The 26,909-nt window shown below is 45.5% G+C and overlaps 1 protein-coding gene across 2 annotated transcripts in view; it reads right to left on the bottom strand.

Moving 5' to 3' along the window:
* LOC135908445 (uncharacterized) overlaps positions 1–26,909 on the bottom strand; it is a 121,704-nt gene that overhangs the window by 10,153 nt on the left and 84,642 nt on the right. For both annotated transcript variants that reach the window (XM_065440218.1, XM_070529767.1), the window contains 5 exons: positions 12,667–15,141; positions 10,704–10,740; positions 7,500–7,643; positions 2,918–3,129; positions 1,205–1,311 (listed from right to left, as the gene is read on the bottom strand). In XM_065440218.1, the coding sequence (XP_065296290.1) occupies positions 1,205–1,311; positions 2,918–3,129; positions 7,500–7,643; positions 10,704–10,740; positions 12,667–15,141 (2,975 nt within the window). The remainder of the gene's footprint in view (positions 1–1,204; positions 1,312–2,917; positions 3,130–7,499; positions 7,644–10,703; positions 10,741–12,666; positions 15,142–26,909) is intronic.

Raw genomic sequence — 26,909 nt, 5'->3', positions numbered from 1 at the left:
CCAATGATAGCCGAATGATGCTAGTGCCACAATCCTCTGGTAATTTTTGTACAAAGATACATATGGCCACAGGTTGTTTCTTGCAATGTGGTCCACAGGCTCAAAGTATCACCAAGATTCATAAGGGTCTGCAGAAGCCCATCTCGACCCCGACCTTGAATAAGCCCCACCTAGCAGAAGACCTGGGGAATCCCTTGCAGCAAACTTGATTTAAACTGGTGAAGACGGCATTGGGAGACAAGATGAGGTATCATTAGTACAACAGGTTGCCGACGAGTGCATAAAACCAAAACTTAAGGGACCTCGTTCATAATGTGATAACCTTTCACAAACGGGGAATCTGTATAACCATCTCAAAACAATCACATTTCTTTTATGTTGGTCAGTTACCTGTTTTACTCATGGAGATTTCACCTGACAAGACGTTGTTGCATCCCACTTGATTGGAAAGTTGGGGGGGTTAACATTCACAGCGAACATGTGCACCAATTTGTTCTAGTGTGCCGCACTGGTTCAATATCGCATAATGTGCCGAAGCAACCAGGCAGAGGGCATGGAAAGAGCACACCCATGCTCGCTTTCTTTCAAGCCTTTCCTCACTATCAACGCAATGCACAGTTCAACCACAGTCACAGGAAAGAAGGCAGTACTTGTCGGTTCGGCGAGGACGGCTCTCTGTTCAAGTGGAGGTGAAAGGAGCGGTTTCGAAGAGATGCCTCCTTGTTCTTTCCAGCTGCAGATCTTTACCCTTTCCAATAGATCACCTGTTTCCTGCCTCACAAACAAGCGCCACACAGAAGGAGCACTGGCCCCTTTAACTTCATCCTAACAGGTGGCCCTCTGTAAACTATCAAATAGATTTTGCATGCCCGAGTAGTAACCATCAGGCCATTGTTTTTGCCCCGTTTATTAGAAACCGCCACAGTTGCAACTTAACGTGCAGTATGGGTTCAGCAATACAACATTAAGTGATCGAGGGTCTTGGACCGCAGCCTCCCTTGCCGCTCCAGCCACACGTCCGAGCATGCTTCATACCACCTTCAATCGGCCCTTGCTTGGGTGAAGCAGACTACAGCACCGTTGTTCTCTGGCGTAAGACATCTTTTCTTGGCGATAAAAGAGATGCAGTGAGGGGCTTTATAAAGCAAAAGACTAGCAATGTTCAAGAGCTGCAAACTGCTAGACTTCTATGACATTTACAAACCTTTGCTAAGCAGTCTGTGGTGGGGTACTGCTTCAGTAGCTCGTCCGTCTTGTGCATTTCTGGAAGGCGGTGATTTAACATGTACTCGTTGAACTGAGCATTCGGCTCTGAAAGGGAAGAAAAATGAGACAAGAAATTGCCATTAGCCAGGACAGTCGAGGTGAACCTTTGGACAGGGACACAAATTAATCAAGTTTTCATTTCCAACATATAGGGGGATGAGCAAAACATAGGGCTATTTGGACGCAAAGCCGGGGCTGCATTCTCACTCAATCCCCTTCAGGTAAGCTTTCACTTTTGCTTAATGTCGCATCCCACACAAAGAGCCACTAGAGCATAGGACATTCTTCCCTATGGCTTAGCCAAACAGCATTGTTGAAGGATACCCCCAGAAGTGATCGATCCAGAACATCTGGCTAGCACATCAGTAGTTTTTAAACCATTCGTTTGATTCTGGCCGATAGCAACAAGATTTGCTGTACTATATCGACAATGTCAGGCCCCCAAAAAATTTCGCGACAACCTATGTTCGTCATAAATGTACAAGCCAATACTGACGAGCAGAGTAAGTGCGATTGTGTGTGCAAAAGAAATACAAGCATGATGCTTTGAAGGCGCATCAGAATATTTCCCGTCGTCTGTCAGTCCGTCAGCAGCTTGCTGTGCCAACTTGTAGTACACGAAATGCTGAATTACACATGCGCCTTACAGTTGTTAATATGCAAACACTGGATTGGTGCAATTGCAGGGGATCGGCACAATGGCTGCAGGATAGCCAAGCTGCTGACCAAAACACGCAGAGATTTCTACAATGGGTTGCTTCAAATTTATCTTGTGAGTGACATACCTGCAACTAGAATACATATATGGAACAGTGAGCAAACTAATGCTTTGTGGTAACCACTATTGTCTCCGATCTTGTCATTTCCGTTTTGTTAGGGTAGAATACTCATTGGTTGGTCATGCTTCATTTCAAACTTTGTTCAGTACGCTTTCAATTTTTCAGACTTTCTAGGGATCGGGATTTTGTCTGGAAAAACACATGCACACGGAAAACGCCACTCTATACGTATTTCTCATACAAATGGAGTCAAGAACACAGTATCAGATCACCGCAACCCTGTCAATGCATCATCGAGATAGCTCTGAAAAGAGGCATCAGTTTTAAAGATGTCGCAGTTACGTCTGAAAGGTTCAGCAGTGATAGTCAAATATTGAGACACTACACGGAGAAAAGGTTGTAGTTTGATCGGCCGTATAAATTGCAATTGCACTTGGTCCAGGGAAACATGAACAGATCACTCAACCGTGGACACTTGCCGTCACAACACTCATGATGAAGAGCAGAAGCATTGGCGAGCGTGCACTATATGCGACTTCTAGCTTCAACTAGGTAACACCACCTCCGACGCTAGGCAGCGAGAGCACAGCACACACGAAGCCACCGGCCATCAAGGCTCGCCAAACTCTGCACCAGCCGCACCTTATGCAGCAATGACCAGGCTAGAAGACTGGATGAACAGAATGCTGGCACCCATGTTTTCTACAGACAAGTGTGCCTGCACGTCGCGCATGTTCGACTGAGCCAGGCTAACATCTGCAGCATATCATTCAAGCCTGTATCTCTCCAATGTTCGTCACTGGTGTTGACACCATGAAGTGTCTAACAGGAGAACTAGGTTTCAGATAACAGGATGTCAAGATCCGACTTACTACACGTGACTTCGTAGCGCAGACTCGCAATGCGCTTGACGCGCCGGCGAACTTCTCCACCACATGCTGCTCGGGCTAGCACCAGCTTGTCCTCGGTGTCGGGTAGCTTGACATAGTCACCGAGTTTCAGCACTAACTTGAGACTGCCTTTGATGTAAGTGAAGACTGCTTTGTCAGCTTCCAAGCGCCAAACATATAGCTGCCACTCTTTCCTGTCAAAAGAAACAGCGTGTGGCAATGAGCAAGTTTGATTACAGTTCTAGCACATGTGGACAAGAGAGAATTTGAGACAACTTGGAAAAAGAAAGTTTTCAGAAACAGCGGCAAATACAAGCAAATAGTAGCAACAAAAAGGTTCCCACTTGAGAGTAATGAATGTTTTCCCAATGCACAAGACAAGGACAGCAGAAGGGACACGCAGTGCCAATTCGAGATTCTGTGTTTGTCTAACGTCCTGGGAAAATTGAATTATGCAGCGATAACTAGCGCAACGCTCAAGTTTAGCAGAATAATAAAGCAGTTTTGAAGGTGCTTTCATCATGCTTGACGATCAAGCTTTAGCTTGGGAACTGCTATCTAAATGCATCGGAACGAAGAAATCCTTTTGTTTTCAATTTACTGCACTCATTCTGATGAGGTTTGTTGTATTAGAAAGCCAGACTTAGAAGGGTAGGAAGCGTCTTTTATTCATACCCTGAGTTTTTTTTAAACGAAGTTCCTGAAAATTTGGAACTTTCAGGAAGTTGAAGTATCAAGTCTACCACTAACTCAGCAACAGCAACAACAAGAAAAGGATATATCAGTTCTGTAAAGTGCACCTACCATACTCTCGTTGATACCATTAAGTAAACTGGGAAAAAAAACTTAGGTGAAAATTGTATTATCCAAAGCAAGCTCTAACAATGTGAAGATAGGCATACTCAGCAAGAAACTTAATATCAAAGGGTCATGCTGCATTGAGCGACACTGCTCTGCATAACATATCAAGCAGAGCAGCATCACTCGACGCCACACGAAGTGCAGCCAACGCACTTTATTCGACAATGTTGAAATAGCTCTTCAGTGTGCGCCGAATTTTCTCTTCAATGTCCGTAAAAAAAAACTCCTGGAACTAAATAAAAAAACAAGCCGCTGTTTCTTTACTCAGCTGAGCAGTTCCAGACGGTGCGGCCACACTACAGCATGGGCATTTTACTGCTTGTGGCGTGCCTGCGTGCGTTTATCCTCCAGTACCTATGGCGCTTCACACGTTCATGGGTCGTCGGAATGTTATCTAAGCTAGTACACTGGAATATAAAGCTACAAGTTTTGGCAATACCGCCACGAGCCCACTTCTGCAATCGTATTATCCAATTTTAGGTGAAAACGCGATTGCAATAACGGTATGAAAATACACTGCACCAGCGGGAAGATGGCCGTGAAACGAAAAGCAAACATTATCCTGAAACGCGTATTATGCATACTCGTATCAATGAGATTTCACTGTAGATCCAAAGCAGACGAACATCGTGCTGCACATTGTTCCAAGGTATATGCCTAGTTTGTAAAGACAGGGTGTCTACCAAGTTGACATTTCCAAATTCCCTGAGTTTTCCAGGTTTTCCCTGAGTGCTGTTGCGAAATTCCCTGAGTGATGCGGAACTATGTTGTATGTCAAGTCGCGCTGAAACCATATCGCCCTATGCTGTCACTCTCTAGTAAGCATATGAAAAAATATAAAGAAAACCTACTTAATCCAATTTGAATACTAAGGAGGAGTGTTTATGTTATTCAAAAAAAGAATATAAGGGAGGGGTTATTAAAATGCACAGCAAATAAAATGTCTTCGAAAAAATTTTCAAATCGAGTTGGACATTCTCTAGCACAAATAAAAAGGAGATGCATACAGAAGCAAACATTTTCGAATATGAGCTATTTCTATGAACTGATAGCATGCTCAGTGTCATGAAACTGTCCTGACACACTCTCAGCTCGCACAAGACGCCTCAGTGTTGTGTTTCACTGCTTTAAAGAGTTTATATTGGTTTGGATGAGGGACACCTGCATCTCAGCATCAGCCAACAATTTGTTTTTTGAGCGCAGTCTCCTTCAAAGAAGTGGTCGTTCATTCCTCAGTGCGTCGATCTTTTCTGTTCTCGTCCTCCTTTCGCCGCGCGTTCGCCCCACGGACCATTTGAAGAATACTCTTGGTCAATTTACCGTCAACGTCCAATTTTTCAGACCCCCTAGGGGCCGCGAAAACTTCCGAAAAATCAGGCAGTCCGAAAAAATAAATTCATGTCTTTTACTGCCCTTAAGGGCTAAAATCGACACATGTACGTCTGAAAAAGCTCTGAATGCCTGTCAGTGCACTTATTAGGTATATCGGTGCTCCTACTGTGACAGGTGAGGGCGAGTGCACACGTGTAAAATTAAGAAGTACATACAGTGTCCCGCGACAATTGCCCCTTCCTACGCTTGTACGCTTCACCGCGTGACACGACTGTAATGAGGTGAAGCAGACTTTCGGGAAAGAGCATTATGCAATGCGCCGTGCTTTCCGAGCTTCGAAGACAAAAGTATTGCTGTCAGCGGAGAAATGAAACACGGCACCGAACGACAAGAAGCTTACCAGCGAACGTCGAAGAGCTAGACCTAGCGTTGCCGCAGTGGTGGCTACGGCTACCAGCGGATCTGCGTGCGAGAGCACCGGTTCAAGGTGGCGAGGTAATAAAAAAAGAAGCGGTGGTGGTTTTCATTAATGCCGTCTCGGACCTGCGATCACGCAAGACGTTGAGAAAATCGGACGGCGAAGAGTTCTTGCGTCTGAAATTTCAGACGTTATGATACATTGACTCTTTGGGGTACGTGGTGGTGCCGCGAAGCCGTCCGAGTTATCGGGAATCCGGAAAGTCGGTCGTTGACTGTACACTGGCAACTCCTCCATCCGACGACGATTCGTTACGAGTCCTGTCTGTTTCTCGAGCCAGCATTACCGCGACTTTTGACCCTCTAAAAAAATTACAGCTAATTTTCCCTGATAGAAGCACAAATTCCCTGAGTTTTCCCTGAGTTTTTCCAGACTACTCAAAATCCCTGAGCATTCCCGGTTTTCCCGGTTTTCCCGGTTGGTAGACACCCTGAAAGAGAAGGATCGACATTTGGGTGAGTTGGTACTGGCTGTTCTGTGTGTTCCTGCCTTCTGTCTTCGTCATATTGCGCTGCCCCTTCAAGTTGCAAGTAGAGCTTTTGCAAAACCCTGATAAACATTAAATTTTGTCAGAGGCACACTAGAGAATTCTGCACTCGTCGTCTTGCAAGTGTGGGGTTTTCTCAAATTGTAACAAAAACGGGCAAGATACTCAGCCTGGTGGCTTGCGGTGCGGTGGGCCACCAGGTAAGCTATTGGTCAACTTCATTCATTTCCAGCACTGTGCACAAAAAACTAGCCGTTACAATACAAGAATCATGAGAGTTCAAACCAAATTGCAATACACACACGGTTTTGTGTAATCACAAACGTGTCATGACGGTAATGCTTGGAACGCTCCACGCAAAGTGGCATGCAGTGCGGTGCAGTGCTCAACTTGGCTAGCTAATGTACGGCTCCTATACCAAGCATTTGGTGCACTGCCTTGATTTGAAGGGAAGATTACCGACAATGTGCGCAAGCAATGTGCAAACACGCTCCCGGAGAAAATGGGCCGAGAAACGTTTCAGGCGTCGACTCAAGTGACGACGTCGAGGACGATGTTGACAGGGTTGGTAATTCTGTCTGACAGATTCTCGCCTGTGTCTTCATACTAGCTGAACTGACAAGTACCTTTAGCACCTTTGAAAACTGGCAAAGGAACTTTCAACGAAACAAGTTGCCTTCTGCTTCCGCATCCCCATCTTGCACCTTTTGCTGCTGGCATTGTCCAGGGTGCATGGCGATTCTCTCATTTTGATCAGGTTTGCAGCTGCCGTGCCACAAGGAAAAGGGACAGTAGCTCTTTGGCAGAACTTGGACAACAAAAATGAACAGTACGACGATCCCGTTGGAATACTAGTGCGTAAGCTGACGAGACAGTCGAAAAACTATGTTAAATTCAAGTTCAAGTTCTTTCCCTGCTTGCCTCAAGACATATTCGAGGGCCACATATGAATGCCGGTTTTTCTTTGGAACATGAACATTGTCGCTGCCGATTAATCGGCAGCGACAATGGCAGCCTGGTCAGGTAACCTGGAATGTCGTCTGCTGCCACGGCACTGCAGAAATGGCCTGCCGCTTTGTCGCCGTATGACATCGGCATCGAGAGGTACAGAAAGTTCACGAACCGGGCCTGAAGTTTACCTCCACTTATCAGAACAAACAGTGTCATGCAGAGTATGGTACAGTTGCACCGCTGAAACAAGCAGTGAAATGCAGAACTGTCTGAATTAGTTTACTAAACGAATAGACCTACAATACAGAATGTCCTAAAAATAAAGATGGCAATACTGTCTTCCGCATTCCCAGAAAAATTTCACACTGCTGCTGTGCTCAGTGAACTTTGCTCCCCCCTCCCCCCCCCAAAAAAAAAAGTTGTAAAGGTGTAATTTCAGAAATTCGAGTACTCACAGAGACTCTGCGGGAATCTCATGGAAGCTCCAGTACAGCGACTCATTCACATTTGTGTCATCGAGGCGGTCAATAATTCCGAGGATGTCGACGTTAGCTGTGAGGTCAAGCTGTGGATCCGGAATTTCGAAGAGAGAACCATCCCTGCAATGTTGAAAGTGATTATAATTTTTTTTCCAAAAGTACCCCGAAAGGCTCTCGGAGAGTATTACATAGTGGGCCGGGGTGATACAATTCATGAGTATTGCAACAATTAGTAAACATATTATAGTGAAATCATAACACTATTACAGACAGTGGATTATTCAATAAGAAATGGAGGAAAGAAATGTTAAAAAGAAAAATGTGCCACAAGCATAACACAAAATAAGTAATAAAAAAATTATACATGTACACTGAATTCAAGTTACAATACATTCAAAAGTAGTATGGAGCGTATATATGCTCAAGTATGATGGAACTGAAGAACTGAAAGAATGCGCAGAAACAGTAAATTATCGCTGAAGAGGATGAAAATGAATTTTGGCCAATACAAATGGTGGGGCGGAAAAAAAGGAACGAAAAATAAATGTTAGTCCACCTGCTCAGCGTACAGTAGCTCCTGGAACTTGCTGTGGTAAGCAAAAACATGAAAGATTGAGTACCTTCCTCAGCCTGAAATCATTCTTTGCAAAGGAATTTTTTTTAGAGTACCAGTTGTTGCCGTGGGCTTATTGCTTGCCTATTGAACAGATTGTCTCCCTCCCTTGTGTATCTTACATTCTCGCGTTATCGCGCCTTTGCAAAGAATAACCTTTTCCTAACTACAGTGTACTTGTGTCATGTGAACCTTTTTTTTATTTATTTGTACTCTGCAACCACACTGTATTGTTTGATACTACTTTGCTTTTGTGAAACTTGTGTTTGATTCAATCACCCCCCTTACTCAATGTTCCATGACGGAACCTGTAAAGAAACCAGAATAAACAAATAGATAATGTTACAATGAAATGACAACATAAAGCAGAAGGAACACCAGAAAAAACAAAAAGCACGCCGTTTCTCCTCTGAATTCCTTTTGCTCATTGCATAGCAAGTATCTACTCTTGCAGCCCGATGTAACCAATGATAGTTTAGCAGCCAGTTGTCTGCCCCCAAGTTAACATACCATGTGGAGCATCAGGTTTAAAGGATGCTCCAAATGCAATGCCATAGCTGCGAGTGGCACTGTAAAACTCTCGGGGAGGCGTCTAGGACACATTCACTCCAAGAAATGTTTGCAGCCTAGGAGCTTGTTTTGCCCACACACAATAACAGTAATGGAGGCTAGCAGTACTGAATAAATACATCTACTGTATCTTGTGAAGGTTTTTCTATAACACTGCGTGCCAAGTCCATGCAGGTTATGAACAAACATGCTCATTATTAGCATGGTGTAGCATTCTTCACAGGAGATTAGCGCACAGGTACCTCGGGAAAGAAAATGGCAATTATTGTTCAGGGGCAAGACACACACCAAAGGCCGTAAACTTCTTTTCTTTAGCAAACTTTAGTGGAAAGAAGCATTGCACGTGTCAGATTGTACGTGCAGTGGCAGATTGTCTCATCCACTTTAATTTCCCATTATTTCTAGATTTCAATTACCTATTTAAGGCTGAGACAAAATTACCTGAAGGAAACGTTATGTTACGACGAAATGATGCAAAGTACCGAGAATAGTGATGGATAAAGAACGCGTAATGTTTTCGGGAACTTCACCTGCCCGGTTGGTGACATCAGGCAGACCAACGCAAGCTTCGCGTTAAGCCACGTGCGCCTTGGTGTGCGTACAGGCATTTCTCAATGAAAAAGGATAGAAAGTTGAGCGAGTTGGTACAGTAACATTTTTTGGATTGTAGCGCACAGTGACACACACACACAGACTAGAAGAAAACAGAACGAGCACTCGTCCTTTCTTCTTCTAGTCTCTGTGTGTGTGTCACTTCACGCTACAATCCAAGAATAAGTTCTCAATGAATGTGAAACAAGTTTGCAGAGTCATCCACTCTTAGTACAAGCATGGCCAGCGTGGCCGCACTCCGCAGAGTGCCAACGCACACAACCGCATTTTAAAGCTATGCGGTGCAGGCGCACAGGGGCTTGGAGGCGGGGCTTCGCGTCATCTGCTAAAATGTGGGAGAGCACTGTGCTGTGCTTTGGTAGACGACACACGACACGAAGCCCCACCTCCGAGCCCCGCGGTGCACCTGCGCCGCTTAGCTTCGATGCGCTGCCACGTTACGTCGAGTGAAGACAACACCCAGGCGAATCCGATGAAGCATGCTTGCTTGGCATCGCTCGACTTTAGCCGGGAGGCAAGAAGTTCACAAGATTAGCACTGAACCAATGTAAGGACACACCGTATTACCGAACACCCCTTTATTTACAATCTAGTGAGAAAGGGTTTACGCCCGTGTCCACGCAATCTGGAGGATCAGTCATACTTCAGGAGTCTCCCGCACAAATTGGGAGAGCTGGCCTCTGTGGCGTTAACCCCCCCCCCCCCCCCCCCTGATCATACGGAAATCATACGCCAGAGCGAATGAGCATCATGTGAACTTGTCATGACCCTCCAGATTTCATATTCTTCGCAAGGTTCGTGGTTTGCTACTTGTCAAATAATTGGCGCCTGCTCTTTACTGTTGCCTATGTGCAGAACAGTGATCGAGTCGCGTGATGCGTGGTCCTTTCACACAGATTGGGCTTATGATAACCTAACTGTCATAAATTTGGTTGAGTCTAATTTTAAAACTGGAAAGGAAAACTTTCAGCGGAATAAAAATAATGCAGCAAAACACAGGTTCACTATTAGGCTGAGAACATCACTAATTCATTAGTTTGAGAGAAACAAAAAAGGAAAATATTATTCCATTAAACAGAAATTTCTCACAAAAAACATTTCCAGACATTCACGTAATAAAATTGAGCAGTATAATCAGTACTGGCACACTAATTTGGTGTTTCTTATGATGGGTCATACTGTATATCTTCACTTCTATGTACCCAAGTTACCTGTAGCTTGCTACATTGTTTTGCAATGCTAAGAGACTAAGAAGCAAGTGCAGCACCATATATTCTTGCTTAGAATTTGTAAGCACTAAATTCTGCGACAAATTTTGATATTTAGTATTCCACTGTTTTTCTCTATTCGCACACCCCTAAAACGATAATGTAATAGAGACTTACGTGTGTTTATCCTTTTCAGCTGACAAGGCTGCCAAAGCTTCAGCAAGGGCACCGAAAGGAAGAAAAAGGCACAAAATTGCGAGGCGATCAGACAGGGAACATGAAAACGCCCCCTAATACATATACAGCGCTGGGTATTGGGACATAATATTGGTCAGCATCCGACACAACAGACTGCTGTGAAAAACAGCTCAGCTTACCGAGATCACGGGGTAATGAGCAAAGTAGGAATATGCAAATATTCCGAACTTTAGAATAGTGAATCGAATATTGTCCCGTTTCATTCTGTCCTTAAGTCAAAGAGTAACCACTTGTAAACAGGAATACTTCAGAATCATCTACTCTGCTCAGTCAAGCGTGGACTTGAAACACAAAACGATAAATTTCATCCCCAAAGTCATAGTAGACGTAAAATGTGAGAAGTTAAGCTGCGGAACAGGCTATGTCACTCAGGGAGCCAAACTTGAGAAGCTAAATCACGATCATCACACACTCCAAGAAGTCATAGGTAAGCACATGATCTGCATATTTGTTCAAAATGCACCACTTGTGCTTTTAATGAGGGAGACTTGGTAATGTGCAATGTACTGGCAGAAAGTTCCCAATATTAATACGAGAATGAACATTGTTTTCTCTTCATTATTCTAAAGCTACTCAGAAAGTATTCTATAAACCTGCAAACATTAAAATGAAAAATTAATACCGTCAAAGCCAAAAAATACTAAATTTTAGCAAAAAAATCAATTTCGCCATAAGGGTGAAGCAATTAATGCAATAGCAACATGTTAAAATATTACACAATGTGCAAGAATCACAGCCATAGTGGCAGTATGAACTGAAGCAAACGTAAGCCAACAAAGTAAAAACGAGCTGTTGTGCTAGCGCCCCTCAATTTGAATCCTGGCATCACACAATTTCATTCATGTTGATTAAAGCCAACGTCTTTCCTAGCGACTTTTACCACCACTTTTCCGTGTCAGGTATGTTTCAAACTTTCCCTAGCCGGTCCCGGAGGTAGTGCATAGCCACACCAATAAAACTGCAACGTTTTCATATTTGAGCACTGTTATTGTATTGGACTTTTAATACTTAAGTCTGAGAAGACTTAAGATGAAAGGCATGTGCTTTCAGTGTCTCACGACATTTGTTTGTGGGCTGCCAGTCTCAAAATGCTGAAGAATAATTTTGTCAAGAACGTTAGGACCAGGTATGAGCAACTTTAGCGATAGAATGGTGTGGCAATATTACCGGCATGTACCACATGTCATATAGCATAGATATACCTAAACATACACAGAACCTCACGGCGATGCAGATGGCAAAAGTTAGCTTGGAGTGTCCATATGCTTGCTATCGCAATAGAAATAGTTGTCTTTTCTACACAAGACGTAGACTGGATATTCAACATAATTGTCAAAACTAGCGCTGCTCTATATTCGTAGAAAAAGTCATCTGAATCACCAAAAAACACATAGTCAGGATATTTATTCATGGAATATTCATTTAACAGCAGCCAAATATTTCACCTGCCATTTTAAAAGGGACACAATCGCCAGTAATCTGAATAACTGAGTGGGCCCGAAAAGTCTACTTCAGAAAATTGCTCAATGAGCATATTTGCATTCTGTGGAGATCACTTTTGTCCTTTCAGGATGCCTATAAAATAGTGATATTATTGGCGCCGTTATGACAATCTCAAGGAACCACTAGAAATCGGACATTTTAGTATAAAATTGGAAAAGTTGGCAGGCATGCACATTTTATTCGTACTGTATTCAAACTCAAAAATTGCTTTTTGCACACTCCTGCTTAGAGGAAATAAAGGCAAAATTTCCATTTTCTCAATTTGTCCCTGAAACATCACCGCCAGCATGACAACATGGATTTCATAGCCATTTGTCCCACTTGAGACTAAAGGAGTCCGTCAAATGAACTAGTGAAGGAATGTGGAAAATTTGATTACCGTTTACGTTGTCCAAGTTCAGAGAGGGCCTTGCTTGCACAGGACTCAAGGTAGCCAAGGAATTCGGGTCAGCTGACAACAGGAAGTTGTCTGGCAAAACTAAGCCCTCAGGACACTTCAAGCGAGCCAGTGGATTTGGGCTATCTTTGGGACTCGAGCTGGCCACAGGAGATGGAGGTAGGCTTCGTAGCTTTGGTCTGTACGAAAAAACAGACCGCAAGATGTCTATCTCAGTACTTGCCGTTGATTCGCTTCTGTGCTGCGCTGTCTTGCGAGCACTTGCTTCACCAGCGGTTGCCTTTCGCACCGCCTTGGCCGCAGTACGCCCCTCCTTTACCACTTTCTGCCGCTTTTTGCCGGTCGATGCAGGTGAGCAGAGCTGGCGGCTTGAGCCGCCGGATTTCACACCCGCCTGTGCCAGCTGCCTTTTCTTTTTTGTTGACCTGCACTTGTCCGATGACATTGAAGAAGGAATCAATGGCTTGCTCCGCTTTTTCCCAGAAGAGGAGTAAAACATGCTGGCCGGAATGCAGACACCAGTACATGGTGCCAGCGCTGCTTCGCTGGGGCGCTCCTCAACTTCCACATGGCTCACCGGCTGGACAGCGATCTCATTGCTCCTGGAGGGTTGCAAGCTGTCCACAGAGGAAGTTGCTGGACTGTTCGTGACGAGGGATGGCTCTAGGATGTCCATCAGCATCTCTACATCATTGGAGCGGCCTCCGGTGGAACGTTGGAACACAGTCAATGAAGCCGACGACGTACCATGCAGCTTATAAGAGGAGGCATCAACATAGTCGGGACAAGTCCGACAGCGGGACATGTCTGAACATGGCGTCCTCGAGCCAGAGACAGTTGGCATGTTTTGGCAAGCGTCTTCTCTGCAGCTTTCGGCAACACGACCACCACAATCGCTTCCTTTACTGTTTTTGGGAAGCTGTGGCCTGATTTCAGTAAACTCCAATTTTTTCCTAGACCTCGAAAGGGCGGCACTTTGGTCTCTGCGAGTGTTGTCCAATCGGTACGCTGTCGCAGCAGACGCCTTCACCAAGAGACGGGCCGCCGAGGGACGAGGATCTACTGGTATGAGAGGTCCATCTCTGTTGCCATCGTCCACAGTGGTGCTATCTTCAATGCAAATGACTCCGCAGGCAGGAGACAAGACAGCAAATGTGGCACTGGGCCTTGCATTCTTTGCAGACGGCAGTAGAAATGTTGCACTCTTCCGGACGGGTTCAATGTTGTGCTGACATGCTAAGCTTGCACTGGCAGGCTGCGTGCCAGGAGCAAAGGTAGCATTACGACCAGTCACGGGTGAACAGATAGTAGCGTTGGGTTGCGGACACCTATCTATCATAGTTGTCGACATCTCCATACTGTTTTTCTTGAGCGCAATATCAAGGTGCTTGAGCACTGACCCGAGGTTCGGTTCGGAGACATCAGCACTCGTGGCTCTCACAGGCAAACCTTTCTTGGAAAACGAAAGACCGGCAACAACTTGGTCTCGTTGAGCATCCCCATCTGGAGCCGAAATCTTGTCGACATCTGCTCCAATGTCACCATTATCTGTTGGGTGCTGGCCTCGATCTGTCGCAAGTTGCGAATGACTGGCACTTGGTTGCTGCTGGGCTTTGGTCAGACTTTTACATGCACTCGTACTGACGCGCCGTGCATCTGCATTTTCCTTGGCAACCCTTTCAGGAGAGAAAACGTCAGCCAAAAGCGACAGTGAGCCAACATATTTAGAAGGTCTCTCCAGCTGTGCTGTTGCGTTAGAAAGGTTTCCAGCCGAGTCAATCAAAGAGTTGAACATCTCGGTCGGAGCAGTCAGATTCACCTTTGAAGCAGCATTCCAGCACTTTGATATTGACGATGGCAATCCGCTTGCCATTCTTGTTGGGCCCAAAACTCCTATGTCACTTCTTTTAGCGATAGGGCTAGCAAGATGCTTGTAAGCACGGCTATCTTTGCCAGTCAGGGCATTGACATGCAATGTACGAGCATTGAGGTACTTACATTCGGAGCCCCTCATGCTCACGTTTGTGTTGCCTTTCAAAGGCTTGGGTCTTAAGGGCGCTGTGCTCGAAGTCGCACGTTCGACATGGGACAGCTTCTCTGTCGGTTTGTCCGCTGGAGCGGCTTTTAAAAATGAAGGAGCAGTCATTTCACTTGGAACCGGGAGGTCCTGTGGCACTGCATCAGTGAACTCTGCCACATATGCAGCAACGCCCACCTCAGCACTGGCAGGTACACGCATGAAAGCCGGACAGTGGCAGGAATTCATGCTACTCTTGTTCCCGATGGTGGCATTCAAGGAAGCCACAGGCTCGTGTGGGTCTTCAGCAGCACCGTCAAGATTCCTCTCTCCAGGAGCTCCAGCATTGGGGGCTGCGACGTTCAGTCCCTCAAAAGGGACATGACTGCTTGCCTGGTCAACACTATGCTCAATGATGTCCCGACGAGCCCTGCCAGACCCTGAAACGATATTGACGATTTTGTACAAACGTACTGAGTCGTTAGAGTAGGTCCTTCTGATCATTAATTGACACATCCAAGTGCTCCGCGTAAAGCGTGTCATTTATTATAAGGTTTTAAAAATGCACGTCGCTGCCGTTTGCAGCATGCGTCAGTGGGGCGAGATATCCGATTGGCTGACCAGGGCATATGATCAATAATTTTTCCAACTTTATGGTAAACAAATGTTGTTCGTAACAGTTGGAATGTTAGTTAATTTGTTTTTATAAAAAGAAGGCAACATAATGCACAAGGACAATTTTTCAGTACTCTTGAGCACTTCCGGCACACAGCAAGTGTCGTCTGCTTGTGTTACAACGTGCTCCGTCTTTGACGAGAGCTCTGCCGTCAGTGTCGGTTTGCCTTTTCGCGAGCGCTATGATTCGACTTTGTTGCGTTGTGGACCGCAAACGTAGCGACTGACAATATGTCAAGCTGCGACATCGTGTCTCTCTGCAAGCCAGTAGATGAGCGGACTGGCTGCAGCGCATCGGACTGCCGCTATCCGATCGGCGACAGGATGTGTGCGATGGCGGCCGTCACTTTACACCGGAAGATTACTAACGCAATAGCGTTTCGCAAGTCCGGTATTAGGGTAAACGCAAGCGGACAGGGCCTGGCCGTGTCCCCTTGCGTGTCGTTTCAGCGATGAACAGAAGCGGAAATGTGAATGGTCTGCACGGTGCAGCCACCTGGTGGCATAGGGCTGTACCACCTGGTGGCACACAGTAGCTGTAACAAAATGTATTCTTCTTTGCTGCTGCTGTAAATTTTTCGCAGGAGTGTAATCGTTAACACGTTGTTTCTGTAAATGTTTAAAATGGTTTACACTTGGTTAGAGCAATATTAGCTCTTTCTTTGGCTGGTTAACTCTTTCGTTACCGCGAGAAAATAGCAGTTTTTCATAGGTCTCGGAAGAAATTTTTTTGCCAGTACAAATAATACTCAAGAACACGTTGCAGCATGCCAAATCGCACATAATGGAATGCTCTTTCCAAAAACATAAGGTACAAAGCAAACAATTTATTAGGAAACACACAAAAAATTCGGAAAAGTGCCATTTTCGTGGCGAGTTGTTAACAACAAGAAAGAAAAGGCACAATATCTACATACACATTATTAACAAAGAAAATTTAGAATATACATTTTGAAGATCAATGACTCAGAAATACTGTCTAAAAAAATTAATTGTCTGTACCGCGCGGTTCTTCAGCTACATAAAAAAAACTAAAGACCGGGATCAGCTTCAACGCTTGTGTCATGCGGTGAAGCAGTTCCGCGTTTTTGTGAGGCACAGGTGTACTTCGCAGTTTTCGCAGAAAACGTTCGTCTTTTGTTCGATTTTTCGTTCCTGATAGCACATCCTGCAGTTTCGCCTTTTCGACATCTTTTGTGGATGGTGCGGCACTTCTTTTGGGACAGGATGTACTCTGGCAACCTCTTCATCATCAAGCTCGAGCAGCTGTTGGGTGAGCTCCATCCTAAAAGAAAGTTGGTCGAAGTGGGCGCTCCTCGGAAATTTCGGTGTTGAGAGGTGTTGCTGGCGGTGCTCTTGAAAAAGAATGAAGCTATTCACAACAGCGATGTCAATACAATCAAAGAAGAGTGTCTTCCACCACCTCACGCACTTCATGAAAACGTTATTAGATGCAATCAGCTGATCCGACTTATCAACGCCAAGCATCCCGGAATTATAGTCGTCAATCAGTACCGGCTTCTCGATTAGTATGATAGTCCACACGTCGCCTCTTCTCTCTTTTCTTGTGGCTGTAACATGACCGTTGGCAGTCTGCGCCGTTGACATCATATGGACAACCTTCCTGTCCTTCCATTGCAAATAGAGGATGTTGTTCCGTCGGAGCCACCAAACATCACCTATCTTTGCCTTTTTCTCCCATGACACGTCCTTCAGTTCAGATGGGAAGCACCGACGATCTTTACGTGTCGTGCCACAAGAGAGGGTTTTGCGATTTAGCAGGTGAGCAAAGAGAGACGCAGATGTGTAAAAGCTGTCCATGTAGATAACGTATCCTTGATTGAGGTATTTATCGCACAGTTGCGTCACCACATCAAATGCTTGTCCACTTGCACTAGCTGTTTCCCGTTTGCCTGCGTACACATAAAATTGAACGGAATAGCCAGTCTGCGAATCAGCAATCACCCACAATTCATAATCCCACTTTACAATTTTGTCCCGCATGTATTGCCGAATACCCGATCTTCCTTGCGATTTGACCATTCTTTCATCCACAGAGAGGTCCCGTGCAGGTTGAAAAAGTTCTGCTGATGTAGTATTAACGTTTTGCAGAAGCCACAATACGCGGTGCAGCCTGCCGTGCATAGCTACAGTAGTCGCCTCCGGATCAGTGACACTTAGGAAGCGCAGAAGTGCAGAAAACCGTCACCTTGGCATAACGTTCCGAGGAAGAAGCCCTGAAAAAAGCCTACTGGTATTCCAGTAAAGGTGGATGCGTGGCACGTTCACAATGCCCATATAAATGAGCAGTCCAATGAACTTCACTAGTTCGTCGGGAGTCACTTCCTTCCACGACCCATCTCTTTCAGCATTGCTTGGAAGCTCCAAAATATGCATTCAAGCATATTTGTTCGTGTTCTTGCAGATAGTATTTATCACTTCTGCGGTGAAGAACAGGAGGAAAAAATCGCGCGCCGTTGTAAAACGTCTTGCGCTGCTCCAAAGTGCTGGGCCGAGATGAGCTCCGGGCGGCCTTGTTGGCGTGAACTGAAGTTTCTTCACAGCTGGTGGCAGCACATCCTGGCCTAGCGACGTACGGACCCTGCAGATAACAAGAATAGCTCTAAGCTTGTGCACAAAGGTCGGCAGATAAGCGCGCGCGACGCCGGTGACCGCTCAATGCCGTAAAGGTAACTCACCGGTGAGCAGCTGCGGATGTCCCGGGCTGACTTGAAACATCGTCGCCGTCAGAGCTTGAAGCAGAAGTACTGTCATCTTCGGACTCGAAGCTCGAATCCTCGTCACTAAAAGCAGGTGCGGGTGAAGAATACTTTCGAGCAGAACGCTTTCCGCGGGCCGCAGTCGCGTCGGACGACGACGCCACGGCAGAAACCGGAGCGACTGGCGTTGTAGCGATCTAGTAACACCAAGGGGGGGGGGGGGGGGGGGAGGTGGACACCAGGCCCCGCACACTCTCAAGTTCAACAAATGGCCACAGAGGGCGAAAAATCAATCGAGGCGTGTTTCAGCGTGAGCCCGCAAGTGGAGCTACTGTAATTTGGTCGAATACTTTAATTGGTGCTTTTTCTGGTAGGGGCGCTGAACCTGCTGAATTTTTTTACTTCACACAAACCATTGACATAAACAATCGAAGTGTCTAAGGATGTTCTCTTACCTCAGGCAAATAGGCAGTTGATTGTTTTTTAGTTTTATTGTTGAAGCTGCTTTTTAGTCACAGCGTCAAGGTTTTTGTACTTGATTAACCACCGACAGCCTGTTGGTATCGATGTGTTTCCTGGCCGTTGGCCAGGAAACATAGAGTGATGGGTGATGTCGAGACGGAGCCGAGACGGACGGATGCCGACAGCTAAGCTTTATTTCCATTTTTATTTCTAATTGCAGCGGCAAATCTGAATGGAGATAGGGCCAGCATAGTAACGTAGGTTGCAGAGAATTGGAGCACTGCGAAGCCAGGAGAACACTTAGCCTAAGTAGGGCGATAAAGTAGGTCATGGCCAACACATATCAGTTAGGACTAAAGGTTTAATAGTTTGGGCTAAAATTGTGTTTTTTTTTCTTTTTTTCTTTTTTCCCCTGGTTATTGGTTTGGTTATTCTACTAGCTCTCTTTATTCTTCTAGAGATTCCCAGTGGTCTTTATTATAGTTAATTTTTTTCCTCGCTTTTACACTTTTAAATAACAGTAGGACAAGAGAATTCATGGGACGGCCGGCTAGAAAAGCCAAGGAGGAAGGTGGGGACCTCGTCCAGTGTGAGAGGTGTGAACGATGGTGTTATTTGGATGAAACGACATTCAAAACGGTGGCGGAGGCGGAAGGGAATGGCTTCGTGTGCAGGCTGTGTAAAGTGATTGAGAATTTGGAGAAGCAGCTAAAGAGTGAAATGGCGAGGACAAAGCAGGAACTCGGGAAAGAAAAAAACGAAACGCGCAGAGTTTGAGGAAAGGGTCGAGAGGGAGTGGGCCTCAAGAATGGAGGCTGTAGAACGGAAATGGAGTGAGGAGCGAGAGAAAGGGCAGCAATTGGAAAAACAATTGAAAAAGATGAGATCGAGAGAAGCTGAGAGGGAGGCACAGCAGGAACTGAAGGAAAGGGAAGCAGGAGGATCACCCAGTGAAGCAAAATTGGGGGCGGACACGTTAACGTGGGGACCGCGGGAGACACAGGTACAGAGGGATGAGACGACAGTAGGCAGAGAAGGCGAGGTACTGTCCCAGAGGTCAGGGGACAGGGCCCTTTCATTGAAGAGCAGGTAGTGGCGGGAAATGTAGTGATTAAGGAATTGGGGCGAGCCCTCAAGTGTGATGTGGTGGAGGTGAACAGAATGATTGGGGGAAAAACTTCCCCCCTTTCGGCCCGGATGGCATTCACTACACTACACCAGCGGGATGGCAGGTGGGAACGAGGGTGGGTCGTAGGACTCAGGCTTTTTTGCAGGCGCGCAGGGCGACCCTGCAAGCCAAAACGTAAAAGATGAAGGACAGGGGAGGGGGGCAGGACAGGAGCACGGAGGAGGAAGAGGAAGAAGGCAGTAAATGTGGGGTTCATCAACATGCAGGGGGGAAGAAATCGCATTAAGTGGGACGAAATAGAAGAACAGTTACAAACGGAAAATTTTCAGGTATATGGAGTTGCCGAAACCCATTTAAGAGATGAGGAAGAGCCACCATTCATTGCTGGATACACCTGGGTTGGGTGCAAAAGAAAAAGGAAAGAACGCAGAGGAGGAGGACTTGGGGCACTAGTGAAGGGGCAGGACTGGGAAAGGGTAAGGGAGAGCTGCAGTGAGCACATGTGGCTCAAGGGCACCCTAGGGAATGTTGAGACAATCCTCGGAGTTGTGTATCTGAAAACGGGGAATGAGTCGAAAGAGGAAAATGGAAAACATTTCAAATGTATGGCCAAGGACATCAGGGAGTTAGCTATGAAACCGGAGATAATCATCCTAGGGGACATGAATGCACATTTGAAATACTTTGACGGCGCGACAGATACAACAGGGCAGATGTTAGTAGATTTTTGTGAGGTTCATAATTTTGTGATAGTTAATACTGAAATTAAATGCGATGGGGAAATAACATGGGAAAGAAATAACACCCACTCGACAATCGACTTCTGCCTAATGTCCCACAAGCTGTATGAACGGTTGGGATGTATGGAAATTGATGAGGAAGGTACAAAAAGCCTGGGGAGTGATCACAAACGAATCAAAATCAGTTTCGGAAGGACAGTACCACTGGTAGAAACTAAAGAAAGGAAAGGTATGAGCAAATTGAATGACAGGCAGCTACAAGAAGTGGCGAAAAACATTGAAAGCATGGTATCCAAGCAACCACAAAGGGCATGAACATACGACTAGTTAATAGGTATTTTTAAACGAGAGCTAGAGAAGAGACAGATTAGGAAACTAGGAAGTAAGCAGGGAAAATATAAACCGAAAAGCTGGTGGGACCGAGAAGTTAAGGAGGCCATAGAGCAACGCAAAGATGCGTGCAGAAAACACAGAGCAGCGAAGAAAAGGGGAGCCACACCAGAAGAGGTGGAGACAAAATGGGAGGATTACCTTGCAATGAAAAGAGAAGCATTGGCATTAATTCAAACCAAGATAGCAAAGGTTGAGGTACAGTGGATGTTAGAGATACGAAAAAAAGACAGAAATGCCTCTAAGAAATTTTGGGAACACATTAGGCAACAGAGTAAGAAGACAGAGGTGGTTCAGCACTCACTGACCACACCAGAAGAAACAAAGGTAGAGGGAGAGGAAGCGCAGGAATATATTAGGTTAACAATAGAGGCAGCACTTACAGAGCCAGTGGGTAGCGAAATGGAAAACAATGACAACAGCAGGACAGAATTAGAGGAGGAGTACAGAAGGATGACAAGTAAGGAATGGGACAGAATTGAACACAAGGTCCCCGTGGGAACAGCGACAGGACCTGATGGCACACCTATGAAATTGATAAACATATTAGGCCAGAAAAGTAAATTAAAATTACGACAACTTATTGGACAAATAGTAGTAGGGGGAGATGTTCCACAGGACTGGAAATCAAGCAGAATGATATTAGTTTACAAAGGTAAGGGATGCAAGGACAACATTAAATCCTACAGGCCAATAACTATCACATCGGTCATATACAGAGTAGCAATGCAGATGGTGAAGGAGAGAATGGAGGAATGGGCACAACGTGAAGAGATCTTGGGAGAACTGCAGAATGGATTTAGAAGGAACAGAAGGCTAGATGATAATTTATTTGTTACAACAGAGTGCATAGAGATAGCGACAGCCAGGCAGAAACCACTATGGATAGCTTTTTTAGACATTAGAGGAGCTTATGATAATGTAAACCGAGAAAAGTTATGGAGCCAGTTGAGGGAATATGGTCTAGATAGAAAGATGATTGAGTTCCTACAACAAGTTTATACAGATAATGAGGTAGAGATAACATGGGATGGGGAAACTACAAAGCCAGCTAAAATAAGAAGAGGTCTCAGGCAGGGCTGTCCATTGTCACCTCTGTTTTTTATGATCTACATGAGCCAAATGGAAAAGAGACTAGAACAGAGCACAATAGGAACTGACATAAGCTATGTACTGGAAGGGCAGAAGGTAGCTCAAGTACTAGCCGGACTGATGTATGCAGATGATATTGTACTGCTTGCTGACACCGAGTAGGGCTACAGGAACTAATGAGCATATGTGGAGAGGAGGGAGAAAAATTGGTACTGCAATTCAGAAGAGAGAAGTCTGGGATAATAGTATACAATGAAGAAAGGGGGCAACCATTGGAAATACAAAGCACCAAGATTGATCATGTTGAAAAATACAAGGATTTGGGCATATGGCTAAACGAGGGCAAAAAGTACTTGGAAGAACAGGAAAAAACTATGATTGAAAAAATGAAAAGGAACTCAGCTGTAATGAAACACAAGGCACTTTGGAACTATAATAGGTACGAGGTGGTTAGGGGCGTATGGAAAGGGGTTATGGTACCTGGCCTCACATTCGGAAATTCAGTACTGTGCATGAAATCGGAAGTTCAGGCATGCATGGAAACGACACAGAGAAGTGTAGGCAGGTTGGCCTTAGGAGCACACGGGAACACTTCAATTGAGGGAGTGCAGGGGGACATGGGATGGACGTCATTCGAAGGTATAGAGGCAATAAGTAAACTAAAATTTGAACAGAGACTCCCAACACTTGAGGAAAAAAGGTGGGCAGGAAAAGTGTACAAATATCTGTACATGAAAAGTTTGAACACAAAGTGGACACTCAGAACGAGGAAGCTGAGGAATAGATACCTACAGCCGAGGGAGGGGGTTCAACGTGGTTCTAGTGTGAGAAATGAGGTGAAGGAGACAGAAAGAAAAATGTGGGAAGAAAGAATGCTCGGAAAGCCAGCGCTATCAATGTATAGGTCACAAAAACAGGAGATTAGGAGAGAGCTCTTATTTGATAACTCGCGGGGCAGCTCACTATTATTCGAGGCTAGGACGGGGGTTTTGGGAACGAAAACATACAAGGCTAAATTTGAAGAAGTGGACCTTCGGTGCACAGCTTGCGGAGCCGAAATGGAGACCACTGAGCATATAGTGCTGAGATGCACAGACCTTCGCCCGACCCTGGCAGAGGGAATAGTGGCAGATATGGAAGGGCATAAGGTCCCGGGGGACGAGGGCAAATAGACGAGAAAAGAGTGGCAGTAACGAAGGGGAGGCTAGAGGATTGGTGGAGGAAGTCAAGAGATAGATAGTACCATAAATTGGGGAGATAATGTTTCCTATACTGTTTTAGATAGCTATCTTGGGGGGAGGAGGGGAGTAAAAACCAGGTTAAGAAAAAGGATATAAAGAAAGGAAAAAAAGAATAATAATAAAATAGGAGAGGGAGCAAAAGGCTAGGTGGTGCCAGCCGCCGCCCGTTACAAAGGGTATAGCCGCCATCCATCCATTGGCGTTCGAATACTACGGCGGTAAAACATTTTCGAAAGCATGCTGGTTTTGTCTGCGAGTCATTACATAGACTTGCTGTAAAGAGGTCTACTCTTGGCAAAAAATAGTGCCTCATTTTGTTTAGGCATTGATTATCATAATGAATGCGGCGGATGTTGAGGGAGTACGCTTGAAGGTACGTTTTTATGCCGTTGATCTCCATAACACCGTAAGTATGCAAACCGATGTCACAGAACACCCGATGCATCATTGTGTGTTCTCCGTCATCGCTTGTTTGCTGTACGCCTACTAATTCTTCATTTCTTCTTCAAGTGTTGTATCCTCCTTTTGTCCTTGTTCTCTTGTGCTTCACTTACAGTACGTCGTTCCGTAAGCTGTGTATCGCATTTGCAAAACCAATACGTTTGATAAGACGCCGTGGTTATCATAATTTCACTACACATGTATTAAGCTGGCACATATGGTTCAGATACAGATACCTGTATGGGGACTTGCACGACGTTGATGCGGAGATTAGAATAATTATGACACCCGTAAGGAAGAGGCAGCTGACGGCCGTAAGCTGTTGCGTTCTTTCCGCCAAACTACCCGGCCTGGTAGTGCTGTAAAGATGCTGTATAAAAGTGACACGCGGTGCCAGGGAAATTATTATACTTAGCAGCCGACCATACGTTTTGTAGCTTAGGTCTTCTTTCTTGTGTGTTTGTGCTACCCTTATTAATGAGCCATCTCTTGACTATGTTCTTGACTATGTAACCGCGTTTGTGTGGATGCGTAGACGTGTGCTTTTTGTTGTACTTGTAAAATGCAAATAGAATATTTTCAGGCTTACTCAATCTTTGGTGTCCTGTCCGTTTATTCCAGTCGAGGCCATCGTGCCATCTGGAAACCGCATTCTGTCAGTAGACCTACACGAAATGCAACAGCTGGAGCGCGGCAGCACTACTCGGGGTAACGGCGGCGTAATAAACGGAAAACCGCTCGGGATGCCCTTAAATGTCAGTTCAGGGTGTGCCTTATCTCGATATTACTCAGCGCTACATGTATTCTGCTGCGCCTCGATCGTGCTCCCGCCAGTTTGGTTGCTGTGTGGCAAACGTAGCGCCAACACATATATGTAGGCGCTACGTTTGCCACACAGCAACTAAACTGACGGGAGCACGATCGAGGCGCAGCAGCCAGAAACCCAGTAAAGCCACAGAACACCTGGTAAAGCGGCCGCCGTACTGTGCAAAACCCCGTTTCCGTTTCCTGTTGGACAGCGCCACCTGTGGTCGCAAACTTTAGTTCTCGACGCCACCGCTACGCTTATTTCCGTAGCACTGTGGAAGGTACAGTTTCCCTTCTCTAAGTTTGTATAGTTGTTCTGTGGGGACACTCCCCGGTTTCGGTGGCACTAGTGTTCCTGTATTTGCTCCCGCAGGGAGCAAAGTTGCGCATACCTTTTCCGGCGCTGCTCGCACCGCTATTGGCCGAGCGCGAAAAATGACGTCAAATGATCCGCGCCGCGGCGAAGCCAACTATACGGGCGCATCGCCGACTCATGCGAACTCTTCGTTTCCGTCAGTGCCATCGCCATTGCAATCAGTGGACCGTCGATCGTGCGTTGAGAGGAGCAGCTGCGGGTTTCAGGTACGGTATTCGACGATGTGAAGTCAAGGACCTTGGTAAAGTGATACGAAACACATCATACTGACACTTGTATTCCAGTATGCCGGGGTGCAGCGCACCACACTGCAAAAACCGCACGGAATTCAGCCATAGGAGTAAATGCTTCAGCCAAGCAAACTAGCTGGAGGCACACTGATACTATAGTGAGAGTGTTGTTGCAAACATGTCTTGGCTTCTTGACTTTGAATGCACCCTTCAGAGTTTAAAATTGAAATGAATAATATGTACCTCTCTCGTCAACCGCAATTTCTGAAGAGCTAGGACATCTTTGCAGAAAGCACACAAGAGAAAGAGGACAAAATGGGTGCTAAGTTGGCATATGCATATTTAGCTCTCTAGATGTAATAATTGTAATATATTCCTTCTCCGTGTGAAGTTTTGAGAACAGTAAATTTGATTCTAGTCAATTTATTGTCTTGAAGTGCATAGGCTTATTTATTTTGTTAACTAATTGCTGCCATCGAAGCTAAGCCGCAATTGTATGTGTGCTAGCTTGTGAGCATCATGTATCAGCCAGTGGAACAAAAACTTGTCGTTCAATTAAACACGCTAGAAATCTACGTTGTGCTTTGGTGAATGCTGTTTCCTGTGGGCAGGAGTGGAGTAAATGCACTGTTCAATGACGTAAAATTTCCTTGCCTCTGATGCGATATGTCACAAAGCTTTGTAACCTGGCTTTTTGGCCAAAGCCTGCTTCAGTGATTTCATTGATTTGATACAGTGTCTTCAACTACTGGCTTTTCTCTGAGTGGTAAGAGATCAAGAAAAATGTGTTGTCAGATTGCAGTCTGCACTGTGTGAATAATTAATCTGCAAGTTTGCCATCTTGATATGATAAGTGCAATAAAAATAACCTGTTGTTACTCCTAATAGCTTGTTGCCTTTCCAGTTTCTTTGAATTTTGCCCCCAAGGTTCCAAGAACCAGCACACTTGGCCTGCTGCCAGCAGCCGTTCATGCATTCCCTTGTATGAAATAAATTTGATCTAGAAGCTTTTGCATCTTGTATCTTTTTCTACTTGGAGATTTGCTGCTACTATATAGCTGATTAGTCTGCGGTATGAATGAATCGTAAAAGTAAGCTTTGCTTAAAATGTGCGCATGTGAACATTTGAAATGCGCTTAAATCTGTGTCTGCACCGCATGTATCGAAAACGTGCAGCTGTTGTGAACGATGGTTAGTGATAAATGACGCTCTGTTGATGGTCACTGACGTAACTGCAGGCACGATAGCTCTCTTGGCGACGGTCATTAATCGGCTGGTTTCGGCAGCCAAAATGCGCTAAGTGTCCACCTTACGTGTGTGAAGTTTTAAACACTCTTTAAAACATTTCTTGCTTTCTGACAATGATAAGACAACTTCATATGCATGCTGAAAATTATTGCACCGCCTTTTGTGGCAACATACTGCGCGTTTGCGAGCGAACTTTGGAGCTATTCGAGCCATGGGAGTATTTTATTTTACGGAATCGAAGGCGGTCCTACACCCTATTTGTACGTTCATGTGTGTGTTTTTATATGCGTGTTTACATAGGTACGTACAAAGTTTTGGTTGGTTGGAAGCCCAACCCCTCCGACTGCACGAATGACTCGTTCGAGCGTAGCCTGTATTAAGAAGTGCCCTTTGCTAAGCGCCTGCGAACAATTGGCGCTGTAGCTCGTGATCACTACAGAAAAAGGCGGAACACCCGCGTGGAATTTGGCTCCTGCGCGCGCGAGGAGTGGCTTCGCTGCAGAGCTGGATCACGACGGCGGACCTATGCGCAACTCTGCTCCCTGCGGGAGCATATACAAGAACACTAGGTGGCACAGGAAATTGGCGCCATCTCTGTAATGGGCGAACGCGAAAATCCGTTTCCCTTGCATGGCCTCGTAGATCGTCGCGCGCACG

Source organism: Dermacentor albipictus, unplaced genomic scaffold (assembly GCF_038994185.2).
Source record: "Dermacentor albipictus isolate Rhodes 1998 colony unplaced genomic scaffold, USDA_Dalb.pri_finalv2 scaffold_30, whole genome shotgun sequence".
Lineage (NCBI taxonomy): Eukaryota > Metazoa > Arthropoda > Arachnida > Ixodida > Ixodidae > Dermacentor > Dermacentor albipictus.
Note: the sequence above shows the minus strand (reverse complement) of the source record. Positions and strands in the feature narration are given on the sequence as shown.